The sequence below is a fragment of the Calypte anna genome, chromosome 1 (genome assembly GCF_003957555.1).
Source record: "Calypte anna isolate BGI_N300 chromosome 1, bCalAnn1_v1.p, whole genome shotgun sequence".
Taxonomy (NCBI): domain Eukaryota; kingdom Metazoa; phylum Chordata; class Aves; order Apodiformes; family Trochilidae; genus Calypte; species Calypte anna.
In genome coordinates, this window is record NC_044244.1 from 172,294,985 (window position 1) to 172,316,262 (window position 21,278).

At 36.0% G+C, this 21,278-nt stretch overlaps 1 protein-coding gene across 2 annotated transcripts in view; it reads right to left on the reverse strand.

The window, feature by feature from the left end:
- Window positions 1–256: 256 nt before the first annotated feature.
- The window catches only part of COG6 (component of oligomeric golgi complex 6), a 55,091-nt gene continuing 34,069 nt past the window's right edge, over window positions 257–21,278 (reverse strand). Inside the window, exons 14-19 of one of the 2 annotated variants that reach the window (XM_030468145.1) lie at window positions 13,471–13,602; window positions 12,773–12,940; window positions 10,754–10,861; window positions 9,237–9,290; window positions 6,287–6,366; window positions 257–2,761 (exon numbers count right to left, since the gene is read on the reverse strand). In XM_030468145.1, coding sequence (XP_030324005.1) covers window positions 2,614–2,761; window positions 6,287–6,366; window positions 9,237–9,290; window positions 10,754–10,861; window positions 12,773–12,940; window positions 13,471–13,602 — 690 coding nt within the window. In that variant the 3' untranslated portion in view covers window positions 257–2,613. The remainder of the gene's footprint in view (window positions 2,762–6,286; window positions 6,367–9,236; window positions 9,291–10,753; window positions 10,862–12,772; window positions 12,941–13,470; window positions 13,603–21,278) is intronic. The other variant, XM_030468137.1, reaches the window with a different exon arrangement.

Below are 21,278 nucleotides of genomic sequence, written 5' to 3' on the forward strand. Positions count from 1 at the left end.
TGCAGTAACTGGTCTGAACAGGGAACCAGTATGGACACCAGAATGACTCCATTTACTGCGACGCTTATGGGTCACCCATCTAACTGAGCAATTCAAAGGCTGCAGCTTCAGAGTTCCTGGTGTGGATATCCAGGGAATATGTAATATAAAAGGGTCAGAAATACCAAGCTAGAAAAGGAAGGTCAAAATCTGCTCACCCTTTCCTTCCTCCTTGTTGGAAGGTAAGCAAGAGGAAATAACACAGAAGACAGAAGTCCGTAAATAAAATGCTTTTATTGACATTCATACTCATTTGTGACCCCTTGTTATTTACTTTAACTGCACAGATCAAAATTAGTGATTGACTTCAATTTTTATAAGTTGCAACTATTATGGCTTTGGCAATTTTTTAAGAGAAGGTGAAACCATGGATAGGCCTCTGCATGGACTGAAAGATAGGAAGCAACTTCTTACTAACCCTCATGCAAACTACTGACTGATTATTGGAGACTGAGGTTGAGTGTAATTTCAGGAAGAAGTTCATTCTTATGAGTATGTTAATCTAATAACAAGCTAATTTACAATCCTTTCACAAGTGATGCAATTTTCACATATTAGATAATAATTATAGGCATATTAAGCAATATTAACATTATTAAACAACAATGAACAGCCTTCTGAATACATACTATGATAATGCAAAAGCTGAGTAACTTAAAGTGTCTTACTTAGCAAAACATCATGATTTTCACATAGAGCTTTTCAAAGCTTACAGAATTTTTGTCTTACAGGTCAGGAGTTTTTAAATAGAATAAATCTAACATTCATATTTACAGAAGAACTTATATCCGATCCTGGAATTCCAGGGATATTTAAACTTTTAAGTCTTTTTCTATAATACCAAAAAATATTCTCATTTGGAAAAGAAGCTATTCCTTTATTGTGGTACTAGCAAGGAAGCTGATTTCTGAGCACACTGGGTATTTCTTGTGCAAGGACTTTTTTCCAAAAGACCAAAATGTATTGCTGCTGCTCTTCTCTATTTCTTGCTCTTTTGCAAGCATACACTGAACTGCAGACTCAGGTGGCATTAAGTATATGTTTTATATGGGAAATATTATTACAGATAAAAATAAAATATGTAAGTTATTCAATATGAATGATTGCTCATCTCCTCCTTGATGTATACAGATAAGCCACACTAGTAGGAGTGTAAGCTCAGGCAACTGTAATAACTCTATGGCACACATACAACAGAGATGAAAAAATGAAATGCTTTCAATAAAAGTTAGCTTAAGTTATCCTACAAAAAACAAACAAAAAACATAACCCCAAATTCCTTTTACTAACTTTGTTTTCTGAAGGTTTCTCTGTAATGAGGCTTCCCTAAAAGAAGAGTATGTTTAAGGAATTTACAGAAAATTGAGGTGCAACAGAGAACAATTCTCCTCTTTTATTGGAAGCAAAGGTCCCCTAACCTGTAAATCTCTTTGTATAGTTTGGGTTTCTACACAAAGCAGGTTCAGCTTTGCACTGAAGCAGGAAGGAAGTTAAACCCTCCCTCCTGGCTTTCTACATACCAGCCTAGAACAACTACACACCCAAGCTCTTCCACGTAATTCCCAGAACCTGTGGCTGCCACAGGTGAACTAAACTATGAATTTAACTATCAGGTTTAGGAGCACCATTGCAAGCATTTAATCCATGAAAATCCCTTGGTGGATTAACAACTGTGTAAAAGTTTGTACATGAGCAGATAAGACTTTTTCTGTCTGTAAAAAAACCAACAAGAAATAAATATATACATGTGAAGGAGGATTGGCCATACCGCTGTGCAAAACACTTTCCTAACCTACATTGTTATTGGTCCCAGCCTTAAAAGATCAGCAAATTTCAACTGATATGAGGGCTCCTACAGAACAATAACTGCACTAAAACTGAATCCTTCCAGTGAAAAAAACCTACACAAATAATTTAAAGCATTGAGTACTAGGTTATGGACATGTATGCAGCTCAATTATTTCTTCTTCTTACAGAAAACACCAGAACTAGCAAAACCAATAATGAATTCCTAAAAAGAACACAGATTTTGCTTTAAAGATTTAATCAACTGACTTTTAAAAACTGCACTAATAATCTGAATTTATTTATGAGCTGTAAAAGCGAGGGACTTGAGATAGTCAAAATATATCAGTTGTATTAAAATCAGTTATCAGAACTTACTGATGATAGGCTGAGAAAAGAGGGTAAGAACTGGGAAAGGAGTAAATAAAAATACTGGTAAGGTCATACGAGACACTGGTTCAATCTTGAGTTGAAATGATTATGTACAGCAAGGAAAAAAGCTTCTTTTTCCTTTACTCCCTTTTTCAAAGGGATTGCATATTGTCAAGGTCCATTTCCATTAGAGGAATACATTAAAATAAATCTTAACTCTACATTCTATTTTCTGGCCTATAGGAGGTATTCAAAGACACAGGAAAGACTACACTTCTGCCAAGCAGATTAAACAAAACCACATTCCTACATATTTAACTATACAGCTACACATCAAAATGCAAAACAGAAAAATAACAATGCAAATACTCAACAAATACAGGATTATGGATTCTGACAAATCTGAAGGTAGCAAGACTATGAAAGGAGTGCCTGAACTTGATGAGGAGATCTGTGAAGTATGGTTTCTGGATCTTTATATTCATTTGAAGGATCCATCACAGCTGCGTATAACTCACTGTAAGCTCTGCAGACCAATTCTGTTGACTGCTTTATTATCTGCTCCCTGAAAAAACAAAACAAAAATGTAACTTGCAAATTGTAGGGAACAGAACTTTCATACATAAAAGGAATTAGACATATGTTAAATACATATTAAAAATCAGTGACAGTTACATTAAGAAACTCTTTTATTTCAACTGTGAAAACAGCTCAAAGTTTTAAAACAAAAGAAGACTTCTTCATATCTTTGTATTGTACATAGATACCACTCACAGAAATTATCCTGATAAGCAAGAAATTAGCTTCTTTATTTCTGCAATCAGGAAAAAAATTATAGAAGGAATCAATTTGCATATATTATTTTTTCACCTGCACTCTCGTGCATCTTTTAAAAGACTGATGAATCTTAAGACATTCTCCCTTCTTTGGCTTCTCACTGTCCTTTGTAAATACACTTTTTTTTTTTAATCTACCAGCAAATATATTCTATTTGCTTTCTATTGATAGCACCTGATTCCATAATCTGCCAAAAAGGAAAAGCTCAAACTGATAGTGGTCAGAGACTTAAAACTTGGCACACTCTTTTACCAACAATCCTATTAAGTCTGTATCCTGTTATTTTTCTATATCTAAATGAGTAAAAACGCACAGACTGGATGCTAAATTTAACTAGAAAGCTTGGTATCTTTTAAGACAAACTAATATTTTAATCTTACATTGCCTATTGAATCAGTTTAATCACCATGGTGATGCTTTTACAGTTGTGCATGCATTTTTATCTATCATAAAATAGTAGTTACAACTATTTTACAGCTAATCCTGTGCAACTGGAACATCAAGAGAAGCTGAGGAAACCAAGGTAACCACGAATCCAGATTCAGCCCTGCTGTAACGTGCAGCAAAAGAATAAAGACAATAAAACTACATCTACTAAAATGAGGGCTGAATTTACCAGATGTTGAGAATGGACAACTTAAAAAAAATCTTAAAGACCAAATGCAAAGAACCTCCTTTTTTCAGGAAACTTTAAGAAGCAGAACCTATGAGAAAGAAAATTAAAGAGACAAAACTTGCATTTTATTCTGATTCAAAGTGTCCAATTTTTCTATATACAGGTTCAGCTGCCAGTATCACTAGATTATTAGCATACCTGAGAAGCAGACTGGCTTTATAATAGCAAATTTAGAAATGCTGTTGTAAGGGAAATATATTCAGAGTTTTCCAGTAAAAAAGCTGTCACTGAACACAGCCCAGGATCACTAAACTGCCATAGCATAACATTCTGTTAAGAAAGTATTGCACACAGAACTTGCACAAAATTACATTGCACCTAATAATATTAAACTAAAAGAAAAAATTCATTAAAATATTCCAGAGAATTGACCATGATCAAATGATGCTGTTCCATCACATAATGTCAGTGTCATTTATCACTACATTAGTACAGATTTGTTACCATAACAACATGATATATTTTATCACTAACACAAATGGCAGCACTTTCTATAAATAGTAATTCCAGCATTCAGTATTTCTGATCCAACACAAATGAAAAATGAAAATGTTGTTCTTCAGAGTTGTAAAGCTTCAATGACATTGTCAGTGAGTATATTACGCACTTATCTCTTATCAAAAGTACATGGTCTGATTTTGAGAACCAAACAGTTCTTGGATCCAGCTCAACCACTGGAACATTGGATCAATTATATGATTGAGGGAAGACACGTTCAGAATTGACATAAAACATCCCCAAAACTAACTTCAAATTTTCAACTGCTACAGCCAGAGATTAAAATTAGAATAGTTTAAATACTTTTCTTGAATTGTGATAAACTTTTACATTTTGATGGTTTATTTACTACACAAAACCTTGGCTATTAAAACCCTAATTCTACAAGCATGTATCTCTGCAAAGCTTATATTTACCACAGAATCACAGAATGGTGTGGGAAGATAACTTAAAGACCTTCTTACTACCAACCCTGCCATGGGGAGGGACACCTGCCACTAGACTAGGATGCCTCATCCAACCTAGCCTTAATTTAAAGCTACATGTTGGAACCTTAAGGGCTAACAGACATTTGTGGGGGGTTTGTTTGTTTGGAGTGTTTTTGTTTGTTTGTTTGTCTTTTTCCAATTCAGACCAGAACCTGAACTAGAGCATTGAGTTAGAGCAGGCTAATAAACTCCTGGATGCCAGCTTAGCTGTAACAGCTATAACAACCATCCTCACACAGGCTCATCTCTCACATCTCAGCTGCCTGCTGCTGCAAGAGATCATGAACTCAGCTTAAATTGTGCTAAAAGATGTTTAAAAAGCTTATCAATGGGATAAAGCTAAAAGTGCATAATGCCCAGTTTATCTTGGTTCATCTGACAGAAGAAATAATAATTTCTAATAATAAGTCAAAGTAATTTTACAGTGCCTGAATCCTTATGGTATTATAAAGTCTATCTCTGAAAAATTTCTACTGTGTTATCAGTGAAAAACTGAGGCTTTTAAAATACATTTAATGTTAATTATGATTTTTAAATAGATCTACATTAAAAAAAAATTCAAATCAAGAGCTAAACCATAGGTTTAATACCTTGATACCTAGAAGTTGCAATACTTCACTGATCTTACTGCTCAAGCTACCCTGTTTGGTATGTACTGAGTAGAACAGCTCTCACAAGAGGGTCAGCTCTGCTGGCTGAGCTGCACCAATGGTAAACCTGGCAGAGACCCAGCAAAATACTAACAAGCACCAACATTCCCAGTGCCAAGCCATGCCCCAGGTATATGGCACAAAACTGGAAGTCTTTGAATGAGGAGAACCTGAGCAATACAGCAGGAGAACATGGCAGTGTGGCTACCTAATCTCTCTAGGTCCCTTCCAACTGAAATATTTTATTCTCAGAACGTCTCAACAATAAATATTTTTCCCTTGAAATATGCCATTTTTAATTACAAAAATTTATTCTGTAACCTCCATTCTTCACAGAAGTGTGAAAAATAATGTCAAGAAGTTTGGATCAGTGCAGCATGTAATTCTCTGAGTTAAAGTACTATAGAATGTCTTCTTCACATGGTTCACGTTTAACTGGAAAGAAATTCGTGGCACTTTTGTGAAGTAACCTCAGCACAATATTCAATGAGACAGAATGCCAATACTCTACAGCAGAAGACAACAAAGCTCAAAATCCTAGACCTAAATGGACAGTGATGACACAAGAAATCCCAAGCAGTACACATACTCTGTATTTCATTTAGAATACTTACAAAATAGTTCTGAAACAATAAGTATCTAATTTAACAAGCAACTGCTGACACAGCAGAACATGTTCAAAATCCATGAATGCAATTCATTTTGATGGTGTTTGTTAAACCAAGAGTAACTACTTCAAGAAATTTACAGAATTTCATATTCCTCACTACTTCTTCAAAAAGAGGAGAGTCAGAACAAAACTGAATTGTGACCTGAAGGACAATGCAGATATGATCACAGATGATAACTTGAATTCTCATCATGATTCACTAAAACCTAATCAAATTCATCTTTCTTATCATTATGCAGGCATAATAGAAATTCAAAGGTAAGGTACTTACTTCACAGTGGCACTCAGAAGGAAATTCAGCTGGGACATTAACAGACTATCTGGAGCAGAGAGATAGCGATCAAACTGAGCCTGGGTGTGGGGAAGAAAAAGAAAAGAATGAGATAAACATATTAAAACTTTGCTGCTAGATGAAAATAGGTAAAACCACATCTCTAAAAAGTGATTACATTAAAATGGCACTTTCTAATTTGATATAAATTCTTTTTCATATCTTTAAGAGAGTGCCCGAAACACTATACAGATGTTTAAGGTAGAACTTAACCTTATGACCACCTTCAGCACCTATGTCACTAAATTTTTAAGTTTCTGACTGAGAAGTAGAGATGGAGAGGCAAGTAATGGGCTGGCATTGCAGCAGGAGAGGTTTAGACTAGATATTAGGAAGAATTTCTTTACTGAAAGAGTGGTCAGGCACTGGAACAGGTTGCCCAGGGAGGTGGTTGAGTCACCATCCCTGGAGGCATTTAAGAAATGTGTGCACATGGCACTTCAGGGCCTGCTCTAGTGGCCAAGACTGTAGGGTTTGGGGGGTTTTCTTTGGTTTTTTGGTTTTTTGTTTTTTTTTCTTTTTTTGGTTTGGTTTGATTTTTTTTTGTCTATGAGTGTATGGTTGGACTTGGTGATCTCAAAGGTCCCTTCCAACCCTGATCATTCTGTGCTTTTGTAATGAGAATCTAGCTTCCATGATTATCCAACAGTTTCCTATGCAGCTGGTGCATGTCTGCAGGCACCTTTGAATGCCAGACTTAGTCTGTTCAGTGCATAGAGAATACAGTGACCTCCAGACAGAAATCTAGTCTGTCCAGGTTAGACACGTTGCACATTTCTTTATACATGTTTCTTTTTACTTTTTGGCAGAGTCACTGCTTAATCATCTATCTAATGAGCACTTACGTTGGGAAAAGCCAAGAGCAAGGGGCCTTGCTCAGATTCCTCCAACTGCTTCTATGCTTGCTTCTCCTCCTTATAATATAGTGAAAAAAACTATAGTACTTTGATTTTAGTAGTCTGGAGGAAAACACTATGAATTACTGCTGTCTTCAACTATTTATCAGACATCCCTGAAAGTGTTCAGAGTCAGGTTGGATGGGGCTCTGAGGAAGCTGATGTAGAAGTTGTCCCTGTTCATGGCAAGAAGGCAGCACTAGATGATCTTCAAATGACACTTCCAATCCAAACAGTTCTATTATCAAATGACTATAGAGAAAATGGAGTAAGGCCTTCTCACAGATGAAAACATGAGGAATACTGAACACCTTACACTAAGGAAAATTCTGATTAGATAGTAAGTGAAAAAATTCTTTCCAGGATTACCAAACACTGAACATGCTACCCAGAACCATCCTCAAGAATTACTCACTCAGACAAGGTCTTAGGTAACTCTCATCTAACAATGGCAATGTTCCCAAACACTGGGTTTATCTTCTCTATTTGGTAAACCCTAAAATCCATATCCATCTATAACTTGTTAACATCCATAACGTGTAAAAAGTGGGCACAAATGACTAATGAAATCACTCACAGGTCTCAAAAACTAACTTTCTGGGATTAAGTGCCCTCAGTTTGGAAAACAGTGGAACTTTAGCTGAAGGATGTGTACTTTACTAGGACAGCACTTATAAGCATATATGAACTTAAAAGGCTGGAACCTAGAAAACTTTCAGGTGAAGCTGGGGGGGCAATGAATCTGCCTGCAAGTACTCCTTCCAGACAGTTTAAATCCTGGGAAGCAAACAGATTAGGCTGATGGATGGGATTTACATGGGTTTGATTTCACTACACTGGTTTCCATTCTGGCTGATGTTCACACAGGCAGATAATAAACAAAGTAACGAAGAAAATAAAACAGGTGGATCACTCCCTTCCTATCCAAGTTAAATTGAAAAATTACCTCTATAGCTAACAAGGTTATGTACCTAAATACTTTAAAGAGATGGTCCCAAAGCTGCAGTCTTTAAATTCCTTAGTGGTTTACAAGGCCATGACAAAAAGAAGATATTTTGAATGCAAAATTTTGAAATACTGGTAAGCATGCACACTGATCAGTGGTAAACCACTGATTCCTCTATGTCAGAGCTCTGTTCATCCAATCAGCTCAGGAGTCAGTCATTTAAATCTTCAAGAGGAAAATGGGACACACTGACACAATCAGTAAGGATTCAACATACAATTTTTAAGAACTTTTTTTTTTTAAATTCTTTCAAAGAAAGTGTATGTAGTATGTATATGAAGTATATGTACTGTGGGATGAGCAGGTCTTATCTACAGCTAAGCTTTCAGAATAAAACTTTATTTTCAGAATAAAACTAAACTTCTCTAAGCAAGAAGACTGACAGATCATAGATTATTGCCTACTGAAGAGTGATATTGCTATAAGTATGCAAAATAGCCTTCACACACTCTAAAAGATCAGCTGCTAATTTTTTAAAAAATCTATTGTAGCTTTCAACCTAAAAAAATTTAACTGTCACATATGCCTAGCACCTAGCTTCTGAGTTTAGCTGAACTATTTGCATAAAATCAAAGCCTTAGGACTAAAATTATAAATGATAGCAGAACTATATTTCAAAGCATACAGGGGAAAAAAAACACCTTTGGTGATTAAAACTAATTAGAGCTAAGTATTTGCTTTTAGCAATTTAAGATGACTCATGGGATAACATTGTTGTAAGCAAAGTTCTGTTTCTCAAGGCTTAGAAACTAGTATTTTTTTCCCACTAGTTCAGATAATTTATGTATGTATTCAAGTGGTCAAATTACTGCACATGAAGAAAGTATTCCCAGACATGTAGTTTAGCTGTTCTTAAAGACTAGGACTGGTTAGATGAATATCCACTACATCACATCATCAATAGCATTGTCATTCATTTAATTGCTGGCCAAGAGTCTTTGTCATGTTACAGCAGCATCATCATTTTATGAAATTGTACAATGCTTACCATTGCAACCTTCAGGGACACAGAATCCATGCTTGACAAATTTGAAAGAGGACCCTAAGAATCAGTTGTCAAATGGGGATGGAAAGAAAATAAAAATTAAAAGATGGAAAAAGAGAAGAAATATTAAATAATTCTACAATCAGTTCAGTCATAACTTGTTATTGGGTCTTGCTACCAAATCTTAAATGTTTGGAAACTGAATCACCACGTCAATGCTGAAATGCTGTAGCAGTTCATTTGTACTCTGCCACTCTTTTAAACTAAAAACTCAGAATACCAAGTTAATGTGACCTTTCAATTCCTTTTCTTTCTTCTGCACTATAAAATCATAAACACCCCGAAAAGCTTTCTACAGTCTCAGATGAAAACTGAACTGCAAACCAGCAACACCCATGTGGTATTCTAGAACTCCAGCAAACAACTTAGCTTTACTGGTGTGCAGAACTCAAGCCTGCTTCCCAGTAAATCTTCTGTGCTGGTATGGAATTACAATGTATACATGCTGCCTAACCCCTTGCAAATCCTGTGATGTCAACACCTCTGCAGCCAGGCAGCAGGACAGATACAAATGAAAATTGCTAAATTCCATTAAACAATCTACTCTAGTTTATTTGAAATTGGTTTTAGATCAGGAGACTCATGAATAGGAAACCAAGCTAAGTTTCCCATCAGATTATTCATACATTTATTTATTCATTTTTAAACATTAAAAAGTGTTGCATCTGGGCATTTTATGCAAAATTATTGGCTGAAGTAACAACACAGCACTCCAACAGAGTTCTGCTTTCTCCAGAAAACACTGTTCTCTGACTTCACAAAAGATCACAAAAGGACACATGGACAGATGAAGGGAAGAGGAGGTGTATTAACACCTATCATATAACAAGAGCATGAGCTCTGAATTCCAGTTTTCAGCTCACTTTAAGAAATCTGAAATTTTCACTTTTTAGAATCTGTTAGCATTAGAATAATTGGAGCAATAAATAAGGACAAAAGAAGAAACTATTTCAAAGTACTATTAAACTCCTCTGCCAATTTTTCATGGGAGAAGAAAGCAGTAACTCTCTAATGCACGCAGTGCCTCCACTCCACGTGGAGTGTGCAGTGGGAGACACCTGAATGCTGCATGCACTGTAGGTCCAGTACTGTTCTAGATGTCATGGAAGTGTTACAGACACGTAGTATTTGTGCTATAAAGCCAGCCTGACTCTGACATTTTGAGTCATATTAAACTACCTATACATTTATTTGGAGAACACAGAGGATGTCTGTGGTGTATGGAGCCTGTTGAACTGTTACATCCCAAACCTGCCAGGGTTGCTGTATATACAGTGTGAGTGTGCACCTGTACTTATGAGGTGCCTTTGTAGTCCTGATCTTTGCAATAAAAAAAAAAATCCACTGGTATTACTGAGTTTTTGCTTTCAGAAGAAGCTTAATTTGCACAAATCTTCTCAAAATTCTTCTAGGTGGCAGGAATGCAATACCTCCTCAATATGTACATTATATAAGCTTACCTGTTCTGGTTTGTGTTGCTGCAAAGCATTATATATGTAACTTAGACCAGCTCTGGTTAACACGTAGGAGGCTTGCTCATTTATGAGTGTATCCAAATGAGCTTCAATCTGAAAGCCAAGAATAAGGTATTTATAAAATGGGCATGAGAATATTAAACAGAGTAAGGTATGGGGTTAAAATGTCTAGAAACAGAAATAAGATGAAAAAAATAGTAAGAAAAGGCAAGTAATCAACAAACAAGAAAAAAACACAAATACATACAGCATGATTATGTTATCCATTCATATCTGCCATAGTGTAAGAAAATAATAAATATACTGATAATTCTTTCACATCTAACAGAACAACCTGGTTTTATTCTATTTCTAAATTCAACAGGACCAAAAATTAATACCAAAGCTGTAATCTTAAAAATCACTATGTAATTTTATTTTGCCATAGTTCTTTGAACATGTGATAATTCTTTGAAAATATGCGATAAAAATCACCCAACTCATGCTGAAAATGTAACTATAGTATGGCAGTTTTATAATGGAGAGATTGTCTTTCACAAGGAAAATAAAATTGAAACTAAATATAACCAGTAATACTTTTAAATTCTATAAACACTTATTTGAAAACGCTAACTGAAAGAACAATAGACAATGAAATTAGTGCTATTAATTATACTTTCATATGAAAAAAGTCATAGAAGTATTTTACATTCTTAATATAATCTTCACTTTGTAAAGAAACCTAATCAATAAATTCATTCACAGCAGAAGCAATCATTTTTAGTCTGAATAGCCTTGAAAGGTATTTGGGTATATATACATTACTATCTTATTTTTACAGATACCTACCCACATTTCTTTTCTTTTTCTTTCAATCCTAAAGAAAAGCAAAAAATCTATAATATACAAAACTCCAGTAAAATGGAAGACTTTCATGCCTGGTATTTTAAGAATTCACTATTTTACTTCCTAAAGTTCTTTAGAAAAATGCACTTTTCTTTTTAAATCATAAGGGAAATCTTAATATTTCAATTTGGAAATTTAACTGTCTTAGAGAGTTCTTTCTTTCTATGAAAAATGTTTCCCTTATTAAATATGCCATTCTAACTCCACTTTAATAACCTACTTATGTGTAATCTTAAAGATATTTTTCAGTCCGTTTCTGTATTTCTAAAACGTTTGAAGAAAGTAAATGTTACTAAATGTACAACCTTCAGTTCTACTGCTTATTTGAGGAATAAATCAATTGTCACATTTAACTGTGAAAAATAAACTCTGATGATGGAAATCAGTAATGCTCAGTTTGGTGGGGTTGTCTGTTTCAGAGCTAAAAAGGTGCTAGATATTCTAATTAGGAGTACAAAGTGAAAAATGTTTCACAGTAAATCTTTACTGATGCCTTCATATACGAAGTTACAACTTTTTCCCAAGATCCCAGCTCCAAAGACTCTCCTGAGGTACAATGCAGAGATGTTCATGGAGGAAAACTAGAACAGGGCAGTACCTACACTTTCCCAAGTCAATGGCTTATGAACTACATTTCCATTTCAAAATGGTTCCACATATGAACTACTCTCTGTTAATGTTAGGTGAAACCAAACAAATGAGGAAAGTGGTAAGGACTAAGGTAGGAACTTAAGCTACACTATATTCTGGTATGAACTAAATGATGATGGTCTATTAACTGCATGATGGAATATAGTCAGCCATTTGACTGAGCTTTCAACTTCCCTTTTCTCAAAGTTTAGAACAATTAGGATTATGAAAATATTTACTGATATGGACTCATCTACAATGAAACCAAACCAAATCTTGTAGTATTTTTTTTGTCTGTTAAAATAAAAGATGCTGTGTACCGCAAGCCCTGATACCTCCTGTTTGCTTATGGTGTCTGATAGAAACCCCTATTACCTTGTTTTTGAGAAATGAGCCAAAGCCAAATCAAAGATAAATTCTCATCACAACTCATGGTCTGCAAAAAAATCAGCAATAAATTAATTTTCTTTTGCTGCTGTCAAAGCTTACCTGAAACTGTAACATTTCTAGACGTTTGTCAGTGAATTCAAAGAGAGCCAAAGTGGTCTTCATCATGTAAAGTGAATTTACCATGAAGGTTGCCATATCAGCTGTGCCCAAATTACTAGCAGACATAGTACACATCTGTAACAATGGATCTAGCACACAAGACAGAACCTAAAACAGAAAACACAGAAAAGATGGGGGAGGGAAATCATGTCACACAAGGCTTCTAAGCACATTCTGTCTCTTATAAGGTATTTAATTCCCTAAGTAGAATAAAGAGAAATGAGAGTTTCCAACTGTGAAAGCCGTTTTCCACTGGATTTGTCAGCAGGTGATCAGCTACCACAGTGATGGGAAAAGTATAAAAACCTGAGAAGAACAGATTCCTCCTAGCAGGAGGAAGAATAACCCAGATTAGATAATTGGTAATTGCATAATCTTGAAGGTGTATTTACTTAATGGAGTAGTAATTGGATAACAGAATTTAGATACTGTGTTAAGAGTAGCACTCCATACTGTACTGTAATTATCCACTTTGTTAGTCACCACCTTATTCGCATTAAAAACTCGGGATTGGTAGAAAGCTCTAAAATGGGACCAGACAGAAAAGATTAATGTTTCACTCATCTTTTGTGTACTGAGCCTTGCACATATTTTTTTTTTCCTCCCCTCCTCCTCAGAGCAGTCAAAGTTCCTTATACCTGCACAAAGTCAGCTTGACGGGCATCCAGTGGCACAACAGATGAATCATGAGAGGCCAGAACCTCCCGCAGCAAGTTAAGTGTCTGATTTAGTGCAGAGCTTGGGCCAAGATCAGGAGGTGGGAGTTCAACCTGAAGAACAAGATGATCTGTTCATGGTGAGTTTTTAAATTTCATCCAATCTGTTAGTACAAATGCAAGCCACTAATAATAAAACTACATGTAGCCATGCAAAGAATGTCAGTTTGACACTGGACAACTCTAGCACCTTTCAGATAATAATTGCCTGCAACTTTCAATGTAACCATCCCATTCAGTGACAAACAAACAAAATTGAATTTCTCCTTTCTCTCAGACTACACATAACGTCCAGTTTTAAAGAAACTCAACAACTACCACTTTTGGTAGTAAAAATAATACATTTTCTTGATTAGGTGCCAGTGAACAGCCACATTGTTATCACCACTGAGTTCACTTTGAGCAGGATCTGTAAATACCCAAAATCTACTGCAGGCAGAGGTCTGGGATATCAGGGCCATACTGCAACACCTGAATGGAGTCATCTTCTTGACAAGGCTGCACAGCCCCTGTCATGTTGAGTGTGAAAGCTGCAGTTACAGATGCATCAGTCTTAATCCCTAGCAAGTTTTAACTTTTAATTACCAGTATACAAATGAACTGTGGACAAGCTAACTTGAGCATGCCTAGATAAACTGCAGTACTGCAAGTACTGGAATGCAGGGCTCATGCAAAGAAAAGAGGTAGGGATTGCAGATGATTAAAACCCTGAAGGAATAAAAGTTTGCAAATAATATAGAAAAAAAAATACTTTCAGGGTCAAATTATGAAAAGTTCAAGCACCTAAAATGTACTGAAATTCTTTGCTGTTTTTAACATAGGCTCACATACTCTGGCCCTTCTTTGTAGCAGGCAAATACCTACCAAATCCTCCACAGAATATATAATATAAAACCTAATACATCTCTCTTTCTAAACCCACGTTGCTCAGGCTTCTCTCCAAATGTAGTTGCTTCAATGCTGCCTCAAACTGTCTTCCTGCTGCCTCAATACCCTTACTACAATCCAAGCTGGTGGCCTTTTACCCTTCTGCCAACAACCCTCTTCCCACCTTCCTGTCTGCTTTCCTACCTGAGGGTAAGCACTGATCTGGCTGGATCACAGGGAAATCAGGAGGCACCCAGCAACACAAAGTAAGTGAACTTCAAGGCATAATGTCTTTCTAGAAGGATGCAGGGAGAACTAAATTTGCCCTGGTCTGGAACTGGCTTGTGAGTCCAACTGGAGATGTTTGGGTGCAGCAGAGCAAGGCAGAATGCACTGCTGCAATGCTCTCAAGGCTCTAGATGAACAAAACAACCATGCAGCTTGGCATGGACTCTCAAGATACACAGGCAACATGCTCCATCCCTTCCCAAATGAGAAATGCTGATTAATAGTGCAGTAATGTACATGTCTGAGTCTCCAAGATAGAAAAAAAACCACCAAAGGGGAAGAGACTGATGGCCAAAGAAACCAAAGAGGAGAGCATAATAGGCATTTTCAGAGTACAGCATTTCAGAAATCAATCTGTACTTTATGAATGAGCCACTAGGGAAAGAAGAAACAGCTCTCTCTTTGGAGTTAGGCCTAGCTTTTACATTGTGTGTTTCAAAACATGCAAGATACCATACATGTCCCCACACAGTTACCAAGACAGATTAAACAAACTTTTTTGCATCCTTCTGAATACAGTGTTCCTCTATTCTCACTTTCCAAGAGAGAGCATACCAAGTTAAGGAACTAATGGGAAACTAAATTTAATAGGTCCAGAGTACAACTGATGTTCAGCCTAAACAATTCTGAAAGCATAAACCAAATATTCTATCAATGGAAATAACAGTAACTCATAAAGAGGTGCTGACTAGTAGAGAAGTTTACTGAAATTTACAGCACTGAGTGACTGTCCTCTTGTTTATTGTTACTATTAGGGGTATTGATTGTGTCCTGAACACACTGTTCTCAGACTTGAGCTGGACCGTGTTGAAGGATATTTTTAAGGCATTAATTTGAGACTAGAGTTTGAGGGGGCTTTCACTTCCAACACACATTTAGATCATGGCAATGATAATTTCAGGCCTCTTTGCACAGAGTATTTGGGTCCTGAAGGAGCTGATGGTTGGAAGCTTCTAAACTAGATTCATTTTTCATATAACGTGTTCTTTTAAAGTCCACTGTCTTCTAGATAGGAGCAAGGAACAGCATTATGGTAAAAAGCTTCAGCTCATTAGGTTCTATTTGGGTTAGCTTGAAATTCCTGACTAATGCAACAGAGGCAGAATTATCAGTAAGTGGAAGGACAATTAAAGTACTGCTCAATTCATTTTGAAAGTTCTAACTTTTTGCACATGAATGTAGATTGTTGGTTTTTCTTAGTTTCATATTTTAAAAAAGAACATTTAAAACTGAACCTATGTATTTTTAGAGGAACCTACAGGCTTCAATTCATGGCAGTTAAATCACTATTCTAATAAAAGAAATCGATGCCTGAATGTTTTAGGTGCACTAAAGGAGTATTAAAACAGAACCTATTTCTAGAAAAACAGATCTGAAATACATGCTGAATCCTACTTTTGAAGTACCTGCTTCACATGCAAGCCAGATAGGAGCTAACCAACTATTAGAGAAGCTCTGTAGCAGCTAATTCAACAGCATTAAAACATGCTCTAAGTATTAAGTGTCTTATCAATTATAACCAGCAGTTCAGTCAAAAATAAATAAGGCCAACCAGCTGTTTAGCCCTTCAAAGAAAATGGTAAGTTCCCCATTTTAGAAATCCAGTATATAAAAATGAACGGAACTATTCTAAAATTACAATGGACATCAAAAGCTGCACATAAAGTGTAGTACATAAGTATCTTCATTTAAAGGTCTACATATCCATCAGTAGGGAATAATTGCTAAGCTGGTCATCTTCCTCCCAGTCTAGGGCAGAATTGTCTCATTGTGAGAGAAATTAGCTGAAAGGACGCCTTGATTGATTTAACAAAAAAAAAATGGAAAATGAAAACGGGAGTATTAACAATCAAGAATCTGGAATGCGTATGTTTCCCTTTCTTGTTTACAAAGAAGGTTAGATGCCAAAAAGTGTGTGTGATTTTTTTATTGCTATTAAAAACAGCTAATTCTATTAAGGACTGGATCAGATATTAAGCAGAGCAGCTTCATTAAAAGCTTCTGTCACCTGCAAATACTGAAAACACTGTACAGGCAATCAGTCACAACTATTTATGTACTATCCTACTTGAACATTAGAAAGTTAACAGTAGAGAAAGACATGGACATACTGGAGTGAGTAGAGTAATGCCACAAAGTTCATGAAGGGACTGGAGTATCTCCTACATAAAGAGAGGCTGAGTTCAGCCTGGAGAAGAGAAAGCTCAGAGGGAGGGTGTTACATTTGTGTGTACAAATATGTTATGGGAGGGATACAGAAGAGAGAGACAGACTGCTTCTTCTCAGTCCATTGACTGCCCAGTGACAGGTCAAGAGACCATGAGCACAGACTGAAACACAAAAAAGCCATTTTTTACTGTGAGGATGGTCAAACACTGGAAGCAGTGGTACAGTAAGGTTGTGGAACCAGTCCTGGGCAGCCTGCTGTAGCCAACACTGAGAAAGATGGCTTGACTATACCATCTCCAGAGGTTTCAGCTGACCTCACCAGTTCTGCAATTCTGTGACAGTACTATTAAAAAAAAAAAAAAACCACAAAAAACCAAAACCCAAACAAAAAGAAAAAGCAGTAATTTAAATCACAGAACTCCTCAGATAAAGCACTGCTCAGAGTGAAACAAAACTCTGCTGTCTTTTTGAAGGGCCTATTGGAGTCTTTCTGGAAACCTTGTGTATTGCCTTTCTTTAATAACAATGGGCTTACTTTCAGACATATGTGTGGCATATTTCTGTCACACAGATTTCAGAGGGTAAAGAGCCACCTGAGCAGTGTAAATGAGAACACCATAAAAACAGTTTCTCACACTGTAGGAAGAACTGCTGACAACTGTACTTTCAGATTACACCCAGGAGTTTTTGTAATGTAATGAAAAAAAAGTTCACAGAAAAGTGCTTCTGAATAAGCCAGTAAGTACTCTGAAGTAACCAGGAATTTCCTTGTATTATTTACACTGACAGCTTGACAACCAAGAGGGAGAATCCTGATCTAAAAACTGTCTTTTAAGTTTCCACACAGCTCTGTGCTTGTGACACTCCTTATGTAATATGGGACTCTTCTGAAAAACAGATGTGAAGAGTCAGCTACTTTCTTGTCCTTTAAAGAACAGCCCAAAGTCTCAGTTTCCCACCGCACTTCAGAAATCAAATCCCAGGCAGTTTGAAGGCAGTGCTCAATTCAGGGATAATCAATAACCTAGGGAATTGTCTGTGGTGATGAGGACATCAGAGTTAAAGTACCATCCTCTCATTCCTCCACATCCAAAGGAAGAAGTCTTGAGGAGCTGGCATATTTAATGAGACCTACTTTGTCTGAAAAAAAAAAAAAAAAAAAAAAAAGAAAAAGAAAAAAAAAAAAGGGTCCCAACTAGCCAGACTTAAAAGAAAGATTTCCTTAAATACTATTGTTGCCTATCAACTATTAGATAGAATGTAGATATTGAAAAAGCATACCATAGCAAGACACACTACACACCACTGTTTCTAAAGAGTTGTCCCCACTACACCACAAAAGAACTAAGGCAGGGTTCAAGAGGCTTGTATCCAGTTACAAAGTCACTGCTAATTATGACTGTCTTCTGGAATTTTGTAGCTACAAACAAATTAAACACTTAAATTCCCGTTAAATTAAATAAAAATTGTAGAAGTTATTTCCATTCAGAATATCTTGCTTATGATTCTCAGATTGTCAGCAACTGATAATTCTGATGGAATTCTATCATTAAGATGGTGTAACTCACACAGGTTATCATCACAACTTTCTAACTATCAAAAGATGCATTTTAAGTTTATAGAAATAAAAATATTTTTAAGAACATCCCATTTGTACTTTAATCTACCTCAAAGGGATTTAAATTGCCTTAATCACAGTAATGGACAGCTGATATTCTTCAAACCAGGCTCATCAGTGCCTTAAGATGCAAAATGTAAGTGGAAATATAGAACTATAATTTCCAGGTTGTTGAAGTGAAAAGTAATTTACTAATTTTACTAGTGAGTATTATCTTTGTGCATAACAGCAGCAGCAACAAAGCCTTTGCAGTTGCATATGCCAGCACAAAGGGTCTATTTTCCAGTGCTTTTATCTTCCTTGATAATAAATTTCTGGAAGCAGTTGCAGTGCATCCATAGTTAGCAAAAAGCTGGTAAAAAGGTTGGGAAGAGGATCCTATTCCCACATATACACACAGACATATGTGGTCTAAGCACATGTTTAAAAAGTGATGATAAAAAGCAACCTTTAGACTCTTCAAAACATTAAAGTATTGTGACATTCATTACTAAGTTAAAGACATATGAAAAGGCATAAAAGCTGACTATTTGTATATTATCACACAATAAACTAAGTAATAGGAGAATTAAATTTATGATAAAATATGGTCTTTATCTCACGGAAACTAATGTTTCTCTGAGTGTAATTCAGCCTGTTGCTTTTGTATTTTTTGTGAAGTAAACCTAATTTCAGTCTCAAGGAGATAAGACATTTTATCAGTTCATCAGTCCACTCATACAGGGACATCAGATGCTTCAAAGGACTGTCTAAACCTCTCATTCACAGGAGCTACACATCAGTACAGAAAGACTCCTCACTTGCAGAGTCACATTGATGTTAACTCCTGATGCACAGCAATTAATAAATAAAGGTGGATATCTTTGTTATTCATGTCTAATCCTCTTCTGAGTGTCTTTAAGCTTTTGACTTCAGTTATATCCTGAGGAAAGATCTTCATAGGGCACGAATACAATGTAGAATTTTCAGTTTCACATCTAACTTACAAACTGTGTTTATAAGAAAGAGCTCTACTGTAATTTTTTACATCACATGTTATCCTTGGTATGCCATTCATTATTCATAGTAAGGTGCCACTGAGGATGGCTGTGCAACCACTGCCTTCATTTAACATCAGTGAAACCCAATTCAACTCCTTTACAAAACAAAAGCAGCATCCAGAGCCAGATACATCCAGGCTGGGGGCTGAGGGAAAGGGAACTAAGAAAGCAGAGGATCACACAGCCTTCCCATAGTGACAATACAAAGAACTCACAAAGAAATTGGGGGATCGCAACTACTTTTATCACTCCTTCTTCCCCTTCTGAATTTTATTCATCTCCAAACTGTGAAGAGTTCATCATCCAAAATAAATAGTTGAAAAAGTTCAGTTGTGTGAGTGGAAAAATTATGCTGGATCCTGTTTGAGTACAGATGTAAGACCCAGAAGGATAAATACAACAGAACTAAATATGACAGAGATTAATAAAGAGCTGTGTTTCAGTTTCAAGCCAAGACATTTTCTTTCCTTTAGCACTACTTTGTTTGCACATTCTTTGCAAGTGAAGAGTAGTTACGTATTTTTGCTAAGGACCATCACTGATTTCTCTTCATAAAAGGAAAACATAGACAGATTTCTTCTTTTAGCTTAACATATTAAAAAATAGAATGTTCTGAGGTATTCCTGCACAGCTGCCATATGCCCATAGCAAGGCATAAGCTTTATTTAATATTTTTTGGTAAATTCATACTGTCCCTGTCCATTTTTTGTTTTATGAACTCAACATTTAACTGACTCTCAAAGAAGTGTAGCTAGCAGAGGAGCTACCATTCTGGTGACATTGCATTCAAAGGAAAATACCCTATGACAACAAAATAAGTACTAAGTGGATTTCAGCAGTATGGACTGTAGGTGTTAACAACTAAAGAGACACACGTGAGTTAACAAAACCACTTAAAGGAGTTACTGGGATTTACAGAAAAGAGGGAGAGGAACAACTGTTCCTTTGAGAAAGTAATTCCTCAGCCCTTGCAGAAAGGCAACTGGAATCAGACACAAGCTGTGTAGAATGAGAAAAATACTTTGAGACCACAGAATACTGACTAAACTCAGAAGATCTCACTGAATGGTGGTGAACTACAAGGCTTTGCATAAAGAACATTTGCTACTTTTTTATTTGTTTTCTTGTCGCTAAAGTATAAATAATTTAGAAATACACTGTGAAAACTGTTTTCCACTTTCAAACTTTTCCTTTGCTAAATGGAAAAAAAAAGTAATGTGAGGTCCTTGTTGAACTCTGCAGTTGTGTAACAATTAGAAATAAAGAAAGGCATTTCTCTTTGGTTTTAAGGCATAGGCAACTCATCACATCTCAGACATGGATGCTGGATGAAGAACAGATCCAGGGAAACAGAAAGGGACACAGAGCCTAACAATTTTCTTTGACTCTGCTTAGACTTTAGAAAGGTGCCTATTAAATTTAATGGGCAGACTCACAAACAGCAACACAATACAAATACAGCAGGGAGAAAGGAAAAAAACTTTACTAGTTACTGAACTATGGGAAGTTCACTGAAGAACATGTCAAAGTGATCAACAGGGGTAGAAATGATACCAGGAAAGTGATGCTGGCTTAGTGTAATATACATAATAAATGTATATTACACTTTTAACAGCAGCAATGTTCATGTGGTAAAACTATTTTTATAAATATATATATTTATATATATATATAATCAAAACCCCAAGTTTTGATTTTACTTCGCTTACAGTCTTTGGGATACACCTCATAACTTCAAGAAAGAATTA